We start from the raw sequence: 18460 nt of genomic DNA, 5'->3' as shown, positions 1-18460 counted from the left end.
TAGGATACTGCATTTATTTATGTTCGAAATTTGGATCACATGTAGGCCTATGTAATTAGACTGTAAGGATGTAAGGATAAATATGTATTTAAGTTCTAAATAGTCATGCACCCAAAACAGTAAACATGCATTGATAATAACCAATGATAGGTGGCTATATTTATGAGCATGTGGTGCCTTTCACTTCCAGAAAACAGAAGGTCTCACACAATGCTGTGGTTCTGACTTCAAGTTGCAGTTGTTGGTGAGGAGCAAATGGAGACATTTCCAGTCGACTGCAGTCGAAAGCTCATGACCTGTGATCATTTGGTTGTTGTAAAGGTCATGCAGTTGACATGTAGTTGCAAGTTGGACAAGTTTATACCCATTATGCAGCACACTTTGAAAGGCGGTGACCAACGTTGTTCAACGTCTTATCAAAACTGGTCCACTCGAACGCGCCCAATGTATTCAATTGAGCCCATTTCAGCCAGACCTGTGTGTTCGACAGGTCATTACAAACGTTTTCGCAGTCTTAATGTTACCAGGCAAAAATGACAGGCACAAGCAAGAGTATTAAAGGGTCACAGGAGTAAAATGAAAGCATTCAAGTGGATTTTGCAACACTCAACCGCAGAAAATAGATGGCTGAAAAAGACAGATCCTCCGGTGGGCTGGGCTTATGCGTTGCGACTGAAACTAATAACGCATTTTTCTTGGCACTAACTCCGTCATGGTTCGTTGGACAAAGCCTATAGGGAAATGAATGCCGTTTAAGTAGGGTTTTTGGATAAATGCCGAAGATATGATATGTGGTATACACAGGCTTAGGCGATCTTATACATTTTGTTCTATGAGGTAATCTTTATCAGCTAACGTGACTTTTTGTGGATTTTGAAGTGTTTATGTCATAAAAAAGCACATAAAGGCTTCATAATTCATAAAGGTAATGTTAACTATCTGATATTATCCAATAGAACAAAACGTATAAGATCTCCTAAGCCTGTGTTAACTTCAGACCTTATTTTTGGCGTTTATCCCGAAACCCTATTTCTTTCCCCATTCATTTTCCCCATAAGAATGGCTGAACAAACCAGACGTAACTCATTTCCGTTTTTTAGGACTACAAACTGGTGAGCTCTATACCGAGGGGACATTTACAGTAAACGAAAGTCAAGTATGACAGAGGATATCGAAACCAAAGCGTTCTAGATTTTTGAATGTTGATTAGATACATTGTCTATATTATTTGAAATGCATAGTGCCACTTTTTTCCCCTTGCCATTCATTGTCACACAACCGCACTTGGTTCTTTATAGATGCAAAACATCTGTACAATCAGACTATTTAGATGATCAGAATACTTGTATGTGTTTTGAAAAAGTTTTGGCAGTAAAAATGTGTATCTTGTAAGCCCTTATATTATTTTTAAAATACCTATTCTGTGTTGTACTTCAGAGTCTATACTTTTCTTTTATAAAAAAGGAGCAATAATCTTGCATGAATGGGATGAGAAGTGAACTGTTTGGACCTGCCTATTAGAGACAACCAGGAAGTAAGAAGAGTGGTGAATTTGCCTGTGTGTAGAGCTCTTTGCATACCGGTTGTGGAAGTGGGTGAGACAACGCACCACAAACACTGTCTGGCAACATGTCTCGACCTAATGGCAAGTACCATGACGCTCTTCATAATAAACTAGCATTAGATAATAGATAATAATGATATGACTGCCTATGTAACTCATTGATGAGAGAGAGGATTGGGGATTTTAAATGAAAATATGAAAGACAGACAACTCTCTTTGCTTTTGTCTCGTTACTTTCTCTTTTGTCATAGTGAAATTCAGTTTATTGTATAACTGACAACTATTATCAAATGAAGGAGTGCGTAATACAACTGTAACTAGATTAAATAATACACATCAGAGTCACATTCAGGAATATAAGGCTGACTTTAACCCAGTCATAAATGATTGTAAAGGAAACATCGTAGTTACTGGTAATGACAACTGAGTCAACTGGAGTGAACTGATGAGTCATATACTGAGTGTGCAAAATATTAGGAACACCTGCTCTTTCCATGATATGAACTGACCAGGTGAATCCATGTGTAACCTTCAATCAGTTTAGATGAAAGGGAGGAGACAGGTTAAAGAAGGATTTTTAAACCTTAGGGCAATTGAAACATGGATTGTGCATGTATGCCATCCAGAGGGTGATTTGGCAAAACAAATTATTTAAGTGCCTTTTAACTTTTATGTTAGAAGGTGCCAGACCCACCGGTTTGAGTGTGTCAATAACTACAATGCTGCTGGGTTTTCACGCTCAACAGTTTCCTGTGTGTATAAAGAATGGTCCACCACCCAAAGGACATCCCATCCAGCTTGACACAACTGTGGAAGCATTGGAGTCAACATGGGCCAGCATCCATGTGGAACATTTTCAACACCTTGTAGAGTCCATTCCCCCACAAATTGAGGCTGTCTGAGGGCAAAATGGGGTGCAACTCAATATTAGGAAGGTGTTCATACATTTACTCCTTATTTGTTTGTGTGGAAACCTCACACATTAATTCAGTCTTGTAACTATTGTTGATAGGAGACTTCATAGATGTTGATGCTGTTGTGGCCAGACATAATCTGCTTTTATTGTGGATAGATTACAGATTGGATTATAAAAGTGTATTAAGTGCCGCTCCTCAATGTAACAACATTTAATTGTTTGCCCTGGATATATACTGCTTCAACAGTGTAAAAGAGATGCCTTCATGGCAAGGTCTCCCTAACATGTATGTCATTTTAGGTACTGGGCAGAGTAAGAAAGATTGGGACCTGTCTGGTAGAAAACTGAAGTCCGTCCCTCCGATTCTCCTGGAGCATGCTGACGAGGTCAGAAGGTTGGACCTCCAGAGGAACAAACTGAGACAGCTCAATTGGATCTCCAACCTGGTAAACCTGAGAGAGCTCAACCTCTCCAGGAATGAGCTGGTGGACTTTCCCCTGGAGTTTAGATCTTTGAAACTTCTGGAGCGGCTCTACATGAACCAGAACAACATCAAGGTCATCCCTGAAGATGTCTTCCCTCATCTGGGGAAGCTACAGTTCCTCAAGCTCAGCACCAACCGTCTGGCCAAACTCCCGGTAGACCTGAGTCAATGCCACAGCCTCAGCTACCTCAACCTGTCCAATAACTGCCTGAAGGACATCCAGGCACTGGTGGGGCTACCTAAACTCAAGGAGCTGTTTGTAGAACGGAATAGCCTGACCGAACTTCCAGCCCAGCTGTTCCAGAAGGGGAACTCGGAGCTGACCCTGTTCAAGGCCACAGGGAACCCGCTGAGGACCCCCCCAGAAGAGGTGTGTGACGGAGGAGTGAGGGACATTCAGAGCTACTTCGCCATGATGGAGGAGGAAGGCCCTGACACGCACACCACAGCCTGGACAGTCAAGACCATGTTCCTGGGTTCCTCCATGGCTGGAAAGTCCACGCTGTGTCGTAGCCTGAAGCAGGGGGGGCCTGTGAGGGTAGATGAGGAGGACAGAACGGAGGGGATAGAGATCAGTGAGATGGATATGGAGGGGATCCGGTTCCTATTCTGGGACTTCGCAGGGCAGGAAGAATACTACCTGACGCATCACGTCTTCATCACCCCCAGAGCCCTCGTTATCCTCGCTGTTGATTTGGCCAGGTAAACATGTCAGTTGATGGAGATCACTGTGCACACGTGTTAATTTGTGGAAACTGACATTTGTCATTTATCAGTCTTTTACAGTCTTCTAATATTTTCATCAACAGATAGTTTCGAAGATCACTAATGTTTTATTGATAGTACAGTATATTGATGAATATACTGTAGTTTGTTGGTTTTACTGACTTGGGCATGACCTTGCCTTACATGTCAAAATGTATCTTTGTAATGTCTCAGCTACAACATGGAAGACCCCCAGTCTTACAAAGAGAAGGTGTGTTTCTGGATCAATAACATCCAGCTTCGCGTCCCTGCCTCTGTGGTCTTACTGGTGGGAACTCATTGTGACCAGTGTCAAGACCAAGATGAGGTGAGGGAGAAGAAGAGACACATCGAGGAGAATGTTCGAGTCATGCTCAAAGAAAGGAAGGAGGTTTTACAACTACAGCAGAAGAACCTGAAGGGCAATACAGACCCCTCTCTGTTTTCTGAACAGATGAGCGAACTTGACCGGCTTATGGAGTATAATTTACAGGTATTGTGTCCTAATTTCAGTGTTGTAAAGAGTGTTTGCTCTTTGAAATGGCCTGACATTTGATCTGCAAGTAAATGAATTGGTTTCTAATGTGTTTGCAGGTCCTGGAACTTGTACCTATTGACTGCACTATACATGAGGACATTGTCAAGCTCAAGGAGCACATTGTGAGGCATATCTTAACAAAGGATACATTCCCATGTGCTGAAAGGACCCTGCCCAAAAGCTACAAAGAAGTTGAGTTAGTCATTCATGACCTAGTGAAACAAAACCAAATACCTCAACACGGTAAGTTATTTAAAAAATTTAAAAAAATATCCCTAGTTAATGGCTTTTGAATTGCCATTTTATAATTGACTTTCTCAAGTTACTGGATTGAAATGAAATCAACTTCAATCCTGTTAATTTCATTTTTAATAATTATATTATCAATACTGACATATGTCCATGTTAGGACAGTCAAATTGTGCTTGTCCTAATATCGACACAATGAGGTAGGTACCGCATTATAACTAGGTTACATTACTCTAATCAGACGTCTCTTTTCCTCAACACCAGGAATAGTTTCTTTTGATGACCTTCTGAGTGACCTCATTCTGCACCTTGAGTTGGGCGAGGAGAACGTCCACTCCATCCTACGCTACCTCCATCGTATCGGCATCATCGTGTGGTACGAGGAGATCCCTGCTCTGAAGGATAGGGTGTTCGTTCAGCCATCTTTTCTCATCTCACTCTTCAAGGTGAGACCTGAGGGTGACGGAAGGAAAACCTCTAAATTAGTGATTAACGATACTTGGTCCAGGAGAGCTACAGGGGTACGGAGGCTTTTTGCCCAGTATTTGACAAATGCATACTCTCAATTAGTTGAATCAGGTACTTTTGTGCTGGGCTAGAGCAAGACCTGGTATTTCCTGTCCCTGTAGCTCTCCAGGATTAGGTTAAGTGTGCTTTGAGTACAGTGGCATGCGAAAGTATTCACCCCCCTTGGCATTTTACCTATTTTGTTGTCTTACAACCTGAAATTAAAAATGGATTTCTGGGAGGTTTGTATCATTTGATTTACACAACATGCCTACCACTTTGAAGATGCAAGATATTTTTTATTGTGAAACAAACAAGAAATAAGCGTGCATAACTATTCACCCCCCAAAGTCAATACTTTGTAGAACCACCTTTTGCAGCAATTACAGCTGTAAGTCTCTTGGGGTATGTCTTCATAAGCTTGGCACATCTAGCCACTGGGATGTTTGCCCATTCTTCAAGGCAAAACCTTTCCTCCTCCTTCAAGTTGGATGGGTTCCGCTGGTGTACAGAAATCTTTAAGTCATATCACAGATTGTCAATTGGATTGAGGTCTGGGCTTTGACTAGGCCATTCCAATATATTTAAATGTTTCCCCTTAAATCACTCGAGTGTTGCTTTAGCAGTATGCTTAGGGTCATTGTCCTGCTGGAAGGTGAACCTCCGTCCCAGTCTCAAATCTCTGGACGACTGAAACAGGTTTACCTCAAGAATTTCCCTGTATTTTGCGCCATCCATCATTCAAGACATAGTGTTTTCCTTGATGGCCAAAAAGCTCAATTTTAGTCTCATCTGACCAGAGTACCTTCTTCCATATGTTTGGAAGTCTCCCAAGTGCCTTTTGGCAAACACTGCCTTTTGGATGGCCACTCTTTCGTAAAGCCCAGCTCTGTGGAGTGTACGGCTTAAAGTGGTCCTATGGACTAATACATCCAATCTCCGCTGTGGAGCTTTGCAGCTCCTTCAGGGTTGTCTTTGGTCTCTTTGTTGCCTCTCTGATTAATACCCTCCTTGCCTGGTCCGTGAGTTTTGGTGGGCGGCCCTCTTTTGGCAGGTTTGTTGTGGTGCCATGTTCTTTCATTTTTTTTATAACGGATCTGATGGTGCTCTGTGGGATGTCCAAAGTATCTGATATTCTTTTAAAACCCAACCTTGATCTGTACTTCTCCTCAACTTTGTCCCTGACTTGTTTGGCGATCTCCTTGGTCTTTATTGTGCCGCTTGCTTGGTGGTGTTGCAGACTCTGGGGCCTTTCTTTTACTGAGATCATGTGACAGATTATGTGACACTTATATTGCACACAGGTGGACTTTATTTAACTAACTATGTGACTTCTGAAGGTAATTGGTTGCACCATATCCTATTTAGGGGCTTCATAGCAAAGGGGGTGAATACATATGCACGCACCACTTTTCCGTATTTCATTTTTTTCATTTACTTAACCAATTTGGACTATTTTGTGTATGTCCATTACATGAAATCCAAATAAAAATAATTTTAAATGACAGGTTGTACGGCAACAAAATAAGGAAAAAGGGGGGTGAATACCTTTGCAAGACACTGTAGGTGGCACAATTAAGTAGCAAAGTGAACATGCTGTAATCTATTTGAATTACAGTGTTGTATTTAAAGTCTTCTCCAGTACGGTGTCCATATCAGGACAACATTAAATGTCCATGAAAGTTGAGCCAGAGTCACTCTGACTGCTGTTCTAATATGGACACTGTACTCCTATTACCAACGTCTCTCCTTTCTACTAACCCAGACCATCGTGAGGCACGACCTGGTCAAGCAGATGGAGGCCATCCCCAGAGACGAGCTGCGGAAAGAGGGCAACCTATTGGTCCACCGGGGCACGTGGGTGGATGACTTCAAGGAGAAGGGCACCCTGCACAACGCGGCCACACGGATCCTGGTACGCAGAGAACTGAGGCGGCTGCGACTGGACGATGAAGACCTGGTGGAGGAGGTGGTGGGGAGTAGGACTAAGGAGGGGACGCTACTTAGCCTCCTGCAGCACTTTGAGGTCTGTCTCCCGGCTAAGGTGGGTAGTCCCCTGAACCCGGCGGCCCCGGAGTTCAAACCCGGGGAGAAGCAGTGGAAGTCATCCAACTTGGCCATGGGTCATCTGGACGGAGCATGTCTCTTCCCCAGCTACCTGCAGGACAATCAAATGGTGGTGCAGATGTGGGGAGAAGACAAGCTGGACGATATAAATGTCTGTGTTTACTTTCTACCTGAGATCCCTCATGGCTTCTTCCACAGGTAGCATTGGAATCTAGTCTACCATTTTATTGCCCTGATGTTTCACCTTAATTGTCACAAATGTTCCTAAATAAATATTTATGTGCAGTTTATATGGTTTTACAAGTAAACTATTGATAGATAAAATATGTGGTTATTTACGACATTTATTTGTATTTCAGGCTGATCATCAAGACGTGCTCCCTGTACCCGATTCACTGGATAGGGAAGGACCACTGCCTGCTCAGCTCTGGAGACAAACTGGTGCTGATGAGAGAGAACAATAAAGATGGAGACAATAAAGATGGAGATCAACACATACAGATTCGCTGCAAGAGACCTGAGACCAGCGGTACAGTATGCTATTCCTCTATTTCATCTGGAGAGGCAAATTAATGAGAATATGGGGTAAATTCAATCAGTCAGCATAGTAAAAGTGCTCATAAGGACCAGCTGATCACTTTTAGTTTAAATAAGGTCACATACTTGGTGTTCAAAAAAGACGTTTTCAAACATTCAAAACATGAAACTGAAAAAAATGTATTTGAAGGGCGACTGCGCTTCCTGATTTGGCCTTGTTTTTAATCCATGCTTATTAAGAAATGGCTGTAGGCAAATAAGAGTTGTCTTGGGGCGTGGTTTGATGTGAGTGTGCAGTTGAGAAGTTGAGGACTTCTCCTTTCCCGTCTGACTCGCCATCTCAAGATAGTCAGCTAATTCAGTTCTATGTGTAGGTTAAAGCCTGCGCTTACCTTGTGTTTACCCGTAGCTGGGCTGGGCTCCTGAGTGGCACAGCGGTCTAAGGCACTGTATCTCAGTGCAAGAGGTGTCACTACAGTCCCTGGTTCGAATCCAGGCTGTATCACATCTGGCTGTGATTGGGAGTCCCATAGCGCGGCGCACAATTGTCCCAGCATCGTCCGGGTTTGGCCGGGGTAGGCTGTCATTGTAAATAAGAATTTGTTCTTAACTAACTTGCCAAGTTAAATAAAGGTTAAATAAAAAAATAAAAAAAGCTGAGACCAGCTACCTAGCATAGCTTGGTGATAGCTGCAGCTGGCTATCCTATCTAGCTGATATTTCTCTGTCAAATCAGTTATGGCAAGCGCCAGTGTCTGGAATGTGTTTCATAAGACACCCGCTCTACAACGCCTTGCTACGAAAGAAGCTTGCAACTTAATGTCGACGTTTCATCACATCATGTGAATATATGTTACATTGGAAACGATAGCAACTACTGCGAGTTGAATGCCCGCGGTCTTCAGTCAGTTCAGCTGTCCTACAACACAATATTCTGCCTAGTTTTGTCTCATCTCTTCTTATGTCCACTGTCAGATTTTTCCCGGGATACAAATCCCGGGATACCCCTACAGGTGTTGCTTACATGTGGACATTGCACAAACATCATCCTGCTTGAGTGCACATGCAGTACATCAACAACAAAAATCAATTGATGTGTTCCTGTAAAAAAAGACGAAACATTTTCTGCTGTAAATATTATATTCTTATAAAGACAGTTTGCCTACACTTTACCTAACAAATCAAAGTCCGGTGTGTTTAGAGTACAACATCAGCTGTGTAACCAGAACTAGAATGGCATTTCTATGTTCTATTTCCCAAAATGTAAGGTTTGGCTGTCTAACACACTAACATGCACAACTCTCTGGGTGAGGTTCTGTCTTCGATTCTCCAGGGAGTGATGAAGACCCTTCCATTCATGTAATGTATTACAGGTTATGGACATGTGCAGTCGTCAGGGTTGGGCAGTAACGGATTACATGTAATCTGTTACATGTAAAGGATTAAAAATAATAGCAACGGTCACTGTAATCCGTTACATTACCAGCAAAAATATTGTAATCAGATTACAGATACTTTTGAAAAACTAGGTGATTACTTCGAGGATTACTTTTAAATTCAGAAAGGATGTTCGCGAAAACAAAATCTTTGACACTTCTCTGTTTTTCTCAATGATGTTCAAATCAACATTGAAAAAAGGAGCAAGTTTAAGTTTGTTCCACCTGAGCGTGTCTGACCACAAGTCAGAGACCACTATGATGACACACCAAATATGTTTGATGGATCGCTGGAAAAGAGCAGGAATAGGTTATTGTAGGCTACAGTCCAAGCTATTTCTTCCAATGGTGCGACTGCTGTCGGCGTACAAAGATTATCCAACTTGAATAAACGCTTGGAGGTAAGGATGACAGCAGTGGTGTAGTCTATGGCGATATGGATGTCACTTATTATTATCTACAGAGCGCGTCAATGTGAATCACACTCCTGCTCTCTCATTTAGCTATTTGCGCCTTTCGAATTGTGGTTGTTGTGGATGGCTGTTCACAAATCTAAATGTATATTTGAACCCTATAATGGTTGAATTCAAGAGGTTTAAGCTGCCTATCAATCATTGTATTTGAAACCAGTGGACAGCCAGTGAAAAATACGCTCTTGCAACAGCTGCATAGTGCGGATCCAAGCCTATGGAATAAAAGTGGGGCTTTTATTGCTCAATCTAATTCATGCTGATAAAATAAATTAATCCATAGGCCTAATGGACACATGCTCAAACTAGCACACTTTTGATAGACTTAAAGGGGCAATCTGTAGTTGCTACATCCGTTTTTGGGACTTATAAATTAATTATATGTATATATATCCTTTGATTCCTTAATTTATAAACACCTCATGAGCTTAGTTCAACTGTCACACTCCACTGTCACACTCCACACTCCGTGAGGTCGGGCACTGATGTTGAGCAATTAGGCCTGGCTTGCAGTCGGCGTTCCAATTCATCCTAAAGGTGTTCGATGGGGTTCAGGTCAGGAGTCTGTGCAGGCCAGTCAAGTTCTTCCACACCAATCTTGACAAACCATTTCTGTATGGACTTGAACCCCATCGGGGGTATTGTCATGCTGAAACAGGAAAGGGCCTTCCCCAAACTGTTGCCACGAAGTTGGAAGCACAGAATCGTCTAAAATACCAGTGTATGCTGTAGTGTTAAGATTTCCCTTCACTGGAACTAAGGGGCCTAGTCCGAACCATGAAAAACAGCCCCAGACTATTATTCCTCCTCCACCAAACTTTACAGTTGGCACTATGCATTGAGGCAGGTAGCGTTCTCCTGGTATCCGCCTAACCCAGATTAATCGGTCAGACTGCCAGATGGTAAACTGTGATTCATCACTCCAGAGAACGCTTTTTCACTGCTCCAGAGTCCAATGGCGGCAGGCATTACACCATTCCAGCTGACACTTGGCGTTGTGCATGGGGATCTTAGGCTTGTGTGTGGCTCCTCGGCCATGGATACCCATTTCATGAAGCTCCCGATGAACAGTTCTTGTGCTAACGTTGCTTCTAGAGGCAGTTTGGAACTCGGTAGTGAGTGTTGCAACCAAGGACAGATGATTTTTACGCGTTACGCCCTTCAGCACTCGGCAGTTCCGTCCTGTGAGTTTGTGTGGCCTAACACTTCGCAACTTCGTTGTTGCTCCTAGACGTTTCCACTTCATAATAACAGCACTTACAGTTGCCTGGGGCAGCTCTTGCAGGACAGATATTTGACGGACTGACTTGTTGGAAAGGTGTCATCCTATGACAGTGCCACGTTGAAAGTCAATGAGCTCTTCAGTAAGGCCAATGTTTGTCTATGGAGATTGCATGGCTGTGTGCTCGATTTTATACACTAGTGTGACTGAAATAGCCAAAGCCACTAATTTGAAGGGGTGTCCACATACTCTTGTGTGTATATATAGTACAGTGGGGCAAAAAAGTATTTAGTCAGCCACCCATTGTGCAAGTTCTCCCACATAAAAAGATGAGAGAGGCCTGTAATTTTCATCATAGGTACACTTCAACTATGACAGACAAAATGGGGAAAAAAAATCCAGAAAATCACATTGTAGGATTTTAATGAATTTATTTGCAAATTACGGTGGAAAATAAAGTATTTGGTCACCTACAAACAAGCAAGATTTCTGGCTCTCACAGACCAGTAACATCTTCTTTAAGAGGCTCCTCTGTCCTCCACTCGTTACCTCTATTAATGGCACTTGTTTGAACTTGTTATCAGTATAAAAGACACCTGTCCACAACCTCAAACAGTCACACTCCAAACTCCACTATGGCCAAGACCAAAGAGCTGTCAAGGGACACCAGAAACACAATTGTAGACCTGCACCAGGCTGGGAAGACTGAATCTGCAATATGTAAGCAGCTTGGTTTGAAGAAATCAACTGTGGGAGCAATTATTAGGAAATGGAAGACATACAAGATCACTGATAATCTCCCTCGATGTTGGGCTCCACGCAAGATCTCACCCCATGGGGTCAAAATGATCACAAGAACAGTGAGCAAAAATCCCAGAACCACACGGGGGGACCTAGTGAATGACCTGCAAAGAGCTGGGACCAAAGTAACAAAGCCTACCATCAGTAACACACTACGCCGCCAGGGACTCAAATCCTGCAGTGCCCGACGTATCCCCCTGCTTAAGCCAGTACATGTCCAGGCCCGTCTGAAGTTTGCTAGAGAGCATTTGGATGATCCAGAAGAAGATTGGGAGAATGTCATATGCTCAGATGAAACCAAAATATAACTTTTTGGTAAACACTCAACTCGTCGTGTTTGGAGGACAAAGAATGCTGAGTTGCATCCAAAGAACACCATACCTACTGTGAAGCATGGGGGTGGAAACATCATGCTTTGGGGCTGTTTTTCTGCAAAGGGACCAGGACGACTGATCCGTGTAAAGGAAAGAATGAATGGGGCCATGTATCGTGAGATTTTGAGTGAAAACCTCCTTCCATCAGCAAGGGCATTGAAGATGAAACGTGGCTGGGTCCTTCAGCATGACAATGATCCCAAACACACCGAAGGAGTGGCTTCATAAGAAGCATTTCAAGGTCCTGGAGTGGCCTAGCCAGTCTCCAGATCTCAACCCCATAGAAAATCTTTGGAGGGAGTTGAAAGTCTGTGTTGCCCAGCAACAGCCCCAAAACATCAATGCTCTAGAGGAGATCTGCATGGAGGAATGGGCCAAAATACCAGCAACAGTGTGTGAAAACCTTGTGAAGACTTATAGAAATCGTTTGACCTCTGTCATTGCCAACAATGGGTATATAACAAAGTATTGAGATAAACTTTTGTTATTGACCAAATACTTATTTTCCACCATAATTTGCAAATAAATTCATTAAAAATCCTACAATGTGATTTTCTGGATTTTTTTTCTCATTTTGTCTGTCATAGTTGAAGTGTACCTATGATGAAAATTACAGGCCTCTCTCATCTTTTTATGTGGGAGAACTTGCACAATTGGTGGCTGACTAAATACTTTTTTGCCCCACAGTACATGTCCTGGAAAAGTTGATAGATCTTGTAACTATTAACTTTGATAGAAAACTTAGCTAAATAGATAGAATCTTGAAACCGTGGAGAGAGAAACACCTATCCATTTAGAGATAGATTACCCTGGTTAATTATTTAGTGATTTCTCAGTTTACATATTTATTCATGGCTCTACCAACTCCAGGAGAATCCTTTTTCAAATCATGCAAGATAAAATATTTATCTTTATTTGGAATGGCAAACTAGATTAAGTTAAACAAGATTATTTATATAACAAACATGAGTTTGGGTTAAAGGGGGGTTAAAACTGTTCAATATTAAGGCAATTAAACCTCTCTCCATTGTACTGAAATTGTACCTAAATCCAAACTGGTCTTCCAACAAGCTACTAAGAGATTTGGGCTCTGCCTTTTTGTAGATTAAAACCCTCACATTTTGGATTGACAATGGATCCTCTTTTTTAAATTAAGTCATTGGCTACAATTTAAATGTCATCCTCCAGAAAACACCGATCTAATATTAAAGGCAATTAAAATGGCTAATCTTCAATGTACTGATAGAGAAAAAAAACAAGTGTTTCTTAGGAAAAATGTACAAGAAGAGTATAATATTTATGAAGTTCGGTAAAATTGTCATACAAGCAACTAAGAAGTGTATAGAGTTCAATGCGCAATACAAAATTATAACCAACTCATAAAAGTCTAAAGTTCTGCCATAAAATTGGAATCGACAATTCCTTTAAGAAGAAATTCATCAATTAGTCTGTCTGCCACCCATTAAAAATCAAATAATGGCTTAAAATTATTAGTATGAATTGAAAAATGTATCAGTCTCACTTTGATGTATAAAATTCAAGTCCGTTGGGAACATGTCTTTGATGTCTCAATACCTTGGCATTGGGTTTATAAACTGATATATAAAACAACAATTGACACATCAATCCATTAGTTTCAATTGGAATTATTACGGTATATAAAATACTTGCTATAAACCGAATCAATACAGCATCTTTTTCTGGTACTGTCCATCGCTGGCTCGCTTTTGGAGTCAGGTCCAGGAATGGTTGTTATGTCATAATATCAGAGTTCAGATGGACCTGCAAACTGTGTTGCCAGGAGATCTGAAAAAACACGACCAATCAATGGGAAATATCATTATACTCTTGGGTAAAGTATTTATTTTTAGGGCAACATTGGTAGAAGTGTTACAGATAGGGAGGTTCAGGACCCTCATAAGACATCACAGTAAAATGGAGGGATGTATTGCAAAAAGAAAAATGGCATTATACTGGGAAAGATGGGTTAATCTGTGGACATCGGCAGGTTGGAGTTAAAATCAGTATAGCATTATCCTGGGAAAGATGGGTTAATCTGTGGACATCGGCAGGTTGGAGTTAAAATCAGTATAGCATTATCCTGGGAAAGATGAGTTAATCTGTGGACATCGGCGGGTTGGAGTTAAAATCAGAATAGCATTATCCTGGGAAAGATGGGTTAATCTGTGGACATCGGCGGGTTGGAGTTAAAATCAGTATAGCATTATCCTGGGAAAGATGGGTTAATCTGTGGACATCGGCGGGTTGGAGTTAAAATCAGTATAGCATTATCCTGGGAAAGATGGGTTAATCTGTGGACATCGGCGGGTTGGAGTTAAAATCAGTATAGCATTATCCTGGGAAAGATGGGTTAATCTGTGGACATCGGCGGGTTGGAGTTAAAATCAGTATAGCATTATCCTGGGAAAGATGGGTTAATCTGTGGACATCGGCAGGTTGGAGTTAAAATCAGTATAGCATTATCCTGGGAAAGATGGGTTAATCTGTGGACATCGGCAGGTTGGAGTTCAAATCAGAATAGCATTATCCTGGGAAAGATGGGTTAATCTGTGGACATCGGCGGGTTGGAGTTAAAATCAGTATAGCATTATCCTGGGAAAGATGGGTTAATCTGTGGACATCGGCAGGTTGGAGTTAAAATCAGTATAGCATTATCCTGGGAAAGATGGGTTAATCTGTGGACATCGGCAGGTTGGAGTTAAAATCAGTATAGCATTATCCTGGGAAAGATGGGTTAATCTGTGGACATCGGCGGGTTGGAGTTAAAATCAGAATAGCATTATCCTGGGAAAGATGGGTTAATCTGTGGACATCGGCAGGTTGGAGTTAAAATCAGAATAGCATTATCCTGGGAAAGATGGGTTAATCTATGGACATCGGCGGGTTGGAGTTAAACTCAGAATGAATGGTGGATTGGTCGCTGTGGGTGAAAATCCAACACTTGCAGAAAGAGAATATTAGGTACACCTTCCTAATATTGAGTTGCACCCCCTTTTGCCCTCAGAACAGCCTCAATTCGTCGGGACATGGACTCTACAAGGTGTCGAAAGTGTTCCACAGGGATGCTGGCCCATGTTGACTCCAATGCTTCCCACAGTTGTGTCAAGTTGGATGGTTGTCCTTTGGGTGGTGGACAATTCCTGATACACATGGGAAACTGTTGAGTGTGAAAAACCCAGCATCATTGCAGTTCTTGACACGCTCAAACCAGTGTGCCTGGCACCTATTACCATACCCCGTTCAAAGACACTTAAATGTTTTCATGCCCATTCACCCTATGAACGGCACACACACACAATACATCTCAATTGTCTCAAGGTAAAAAAAAAAATGTTATTACCTGTTTCCTCTCCTTCATCTACACTGATTGAAGTGGATTTAACAAGTGACGTCAATAAGGGATCATAGCTTTCACCTTGTCAGTCAGTCTATGTCATGGAAAGAGCAGGTGTTCCTAATGATGTGTACACTCAATGTACAGTATGTATAATTTAAATACATGTACTGTATTTGTGAGCGGAAATAGCTGTAAGTAGCAGTAGAAGTATTGCTGTTCATTCGTTTACTCCAATCAGAGGAGGAATGGTAGGGTTAGAGAAAATAAATGATGTAGAAAACATTTCATAAAATAAGGGAGATTCGAAATGATGCAAACAGTTACTTTGATAGAACCCCTGGAATACCACAGTTGATCTATGAGTTGAATTATTATTGTAAGTAAGCTGGCAACATGTATCACACATGTCGTTAGGTTTGCTTGATTATGAGCTAACGTTACCTAGCAGGAATCAAACCTGTCTTCATGTGCACCGCAAATCTGCCTCACATTTACACATTAGGGAGAGGTTATGTATTTAGCTAGTTACATCAAAGTATCATTGCCTAGTATCATAGCGACATAGGCAATCAAATAATGACATGTAGCTAGCTAGCTATAAACAAAACGTAGCAATTTACCAACAACATTCCAGTATCGGGTTTGACGGTAAACAGCCCAAGTAGAAGCTAGTTGGATGTAATCCATAATCTGCACTTCCCAAAATTGTTGAACAACTTTATGGAAAGCCATTTGTACTAGAATAGCTATTTTCCAAGTTCGTTTTGCGTGACCTGGTGCCCCGGGTGCACGGGGTTCGCTCTGTTTTTACCATTCCATTGGTCCTCATGAATTGTTCACATGATTGTAATACAAATGAAACCCTCAAGTACAGTAAGTCATGTCGCATTCACTAACCAAATTCCATCTTGGATGAGACTTCATAAACCAAAATGGTCCTATTTACACTTTGTAGTCAATTTGGAAACTATAATAAATGTTTCTGACTCATATCGATGCCATAGACTGTTTTCAAAAAGAGAAGTTGGTTTTCAAGGGCAGATGACATTTGAGCTCAAACTATGTAGTTACGCTATGAACACAAAACACTTAGTCCTAATGAGGAAAAACATTTAAAAGTATGTCATTAATGTGTTGTAAACAATTTCATCTCATTGACATCAGCATATTTGTCTTTTTTTCCCGAGAAGAGTTCCGTCGTTCTTGGGATCTCTTCCTGTCGGTGATGAAAAAGCTAGTGGTGCTGTCTAGACAGTGGCCTGGCCTATCCCAACATGTCCACACCCCCTGTAAGGAGAAAGGTTGCACAGCTTACTTCGTCTGGAGAGACTGGCAGAACCTCCAAATCTCAGACATATATGACCTGTAAGCCAAATGTATCTAATGTAATTGTTATTTGTCAATGCACAACTGTGTAGTTATTATATTCTTGCACTTATTTCAAATGATAATTATGTTGTTTCCCTACCAATATACTATTAAAATACTTTTAAAACTGAAATGTGTGTGTTGGAACAGTGTGCAGGAGGAAAAACAACTCTGCCGAAACGGACACACGCGACGGACCGAGTTGCTTTTCCCAAAAGGTATGTTTTTAATCTTAAAGTAAGAAGGATTACCTACCGTTTACAATTAATACTTCCCATTCAAATTCTGTTTTGTTTTTTAGATCCTGTTGTCAACAAATCTAAAGGACAATGACCAGAACCAAGAAAGCAGAACTTCATCAGAGGAAGATGTTTTCTCTTTCAGTGATGTCTCCAAGTTAACTATCTTACTATCAAAAATATTTTCCTTATTTGCAATATCAAAATCTTCACTCCTTACAGTTTGGGTTTAGGCTTGAGGTGTCATTTATAAATAAAAGTGCACAGAGGGAGCAACCATATTCATGTTTCTCTCTCAATATTATGAAAATATTACTTTTCATATCCTACCACAGGGCAGCGCTCTTGATCCATTCTGATAAAGAAAAATACTGAAATACACCTACACAGAACTGTTCATTGCAGTCCAGATACACATTTTGATGCCTTACCCTGACACCAAATAAATAATATCAAGTCCCTGACATGACAGAATCCTTTTTTTATTTGTAGTGTATTTAATTCATTTATGCAATACTTAATTCCAGATGTAGAATGTAATGGGTTACTTGATATCCAATTCCTAAATTCAGAGTGCTGAACGTTTCTATGAGGATTATACAATTCAACCGTTTGTCTTCCATTCATTTCAGAACTGAATTGAAATGGAGTTGACCCAAACCCCTGGCTATGATGTTTTTATACTGGAGGAATTCTCTGTATGTTCTATCGTGGGGGAATGGTGAACCTAACTGAATTGCAGTGCCTTCAGAAGGTATTCACGCCCCTTGACTTTTTCCACATTTTGTTGTATTACAACCTGAATTTAAAATGGATTACGTTTATATTTTGTGTCACTGGTTAACACACAATATCCCATAATGTCAAAGTGGAATCATGTTTTAGACATTTTTACAAATTAATTAAAAATTAAAAGCCGAAATGTCTTAAGTCAATAAGTATTCAACCCCTATGTTATGGCAAGTCTAAATTAGTTCAAAAGTAAAAATGTGCTTCACATGTTACATAATAAGTTGCATGGACTCCGTGTGCAATAATAGTGTTTAGCACGATTGTCTACCTCATCTCTGTTCCCCACACATACAATTATCTGTAAGGTCCCTCAGTCGAGCAATGATTTTCAAACACTGATTCAACCACAAAGACCAGGGATGTTTTAGAATGCCTCGCAAATAAGGGCCTTTATTCAAAAACATGCATCCTGTTTGCAATAGGTAAAGCTAAGTACAGGCAAAATCCTAGAGGAAATCCTGATTCAGTCTGCTTTCTAAAATCCCCGGTGAGATAAATTCACCTTTTAGCAGTGGAAGAAAAAGTACCTGATTGTCATACTTGAGTAAAAGTAAAGCTACCTTAATAGAAGATTACTCAAGTAAAAGTGAAAGTCAACCAGTAGAATACTACATGAGTAAAAGTCAAAAAGTATTTGCTTTTAAATAATATACTTAAGTATTAAAAGTAAATGTAAAAGTATAATCATTTCACATTCTTTATATTAAGCAAACCAGACCAGACTATTTTCTTTTTTTTCTTTTTATTTACGAATCGCCAGAGGCACACTCCAACATAATTTACAAACAAAGCAT

General features: G+C 40.9%; 1 protein-coding gene across 1 annotated transcript; it reads left to right on the top strand.

Annotated features, from left to right (window-relative positions):
• Nucleotides 1-976: 976 nt before the first annotated feature.
• Nucleotides 977-17338, top strand: si:ch211-210p4.6 (malignant fibrous histiocytoma-amplified sequence 1 homolog). The gene is made up of 11 exons (XM_021606812.2): nt 977-1112; nt 1465-1645; nt 2781-3666; nt 3904-4201; nt 4303-4489; nt 4760-4941; nt 6768-7267; nt 7429-7598; nt 16458-16632; nt 16786-16853; nt 16937-17338. The coding sequence occupies exons 2-11, from the start codon at nt 1630-1632 to the stop codon at nt 16966-16968; spliced, it is 2514 nt and encodes an 837-aa protein (XP_021462487.1). The 5' UTR covers nt 977-1112; nt 1465-1629; the 3' UTR covers nt 16969-17338.
• The last annotated feature ends 1122 nt before the right edge of the window (nt 17339-18460 follow it).

Source organism: Oncorhynchus mykiss, chromosome 6 (genome assembly GCF_013265735.2).
Source record: "Oncorhynchus mykiss isolate Arlee chromosome 6, USDA_OmykA_1.1, whole genome shotgun sequence".
NCBI lineage: Eukaryota > Metazoa > Chordata > Actinopteri > Salmoniformes > Salmonidae > Oncorhynchus > Oncorhynchus mykiss.
This window is presented reverse-complemented; position numbering and strand designations above follow the sequence as displayed.

Excerpts from the sequence above, each read along its gene's own strand:
- si:ch211-210p4.6 (XM_021606812.2), top strand. Across the intron at positions 4,202-4,302 it reads TTATGGAGTATAATTTACAG|GTCCTGGAACTTGTACCTAT; the intron begins GTATTGTGTCCT and ends ATGTGTTTGCAG. Across the intron at positions 16,854-16,936 it reads CGAGTTGCTTTTCCCAAAAG|ATCCTGTTGTCAACAAATCT; the intron begins GTATGTTTTTAA and ends TTTGTTTTTTAG.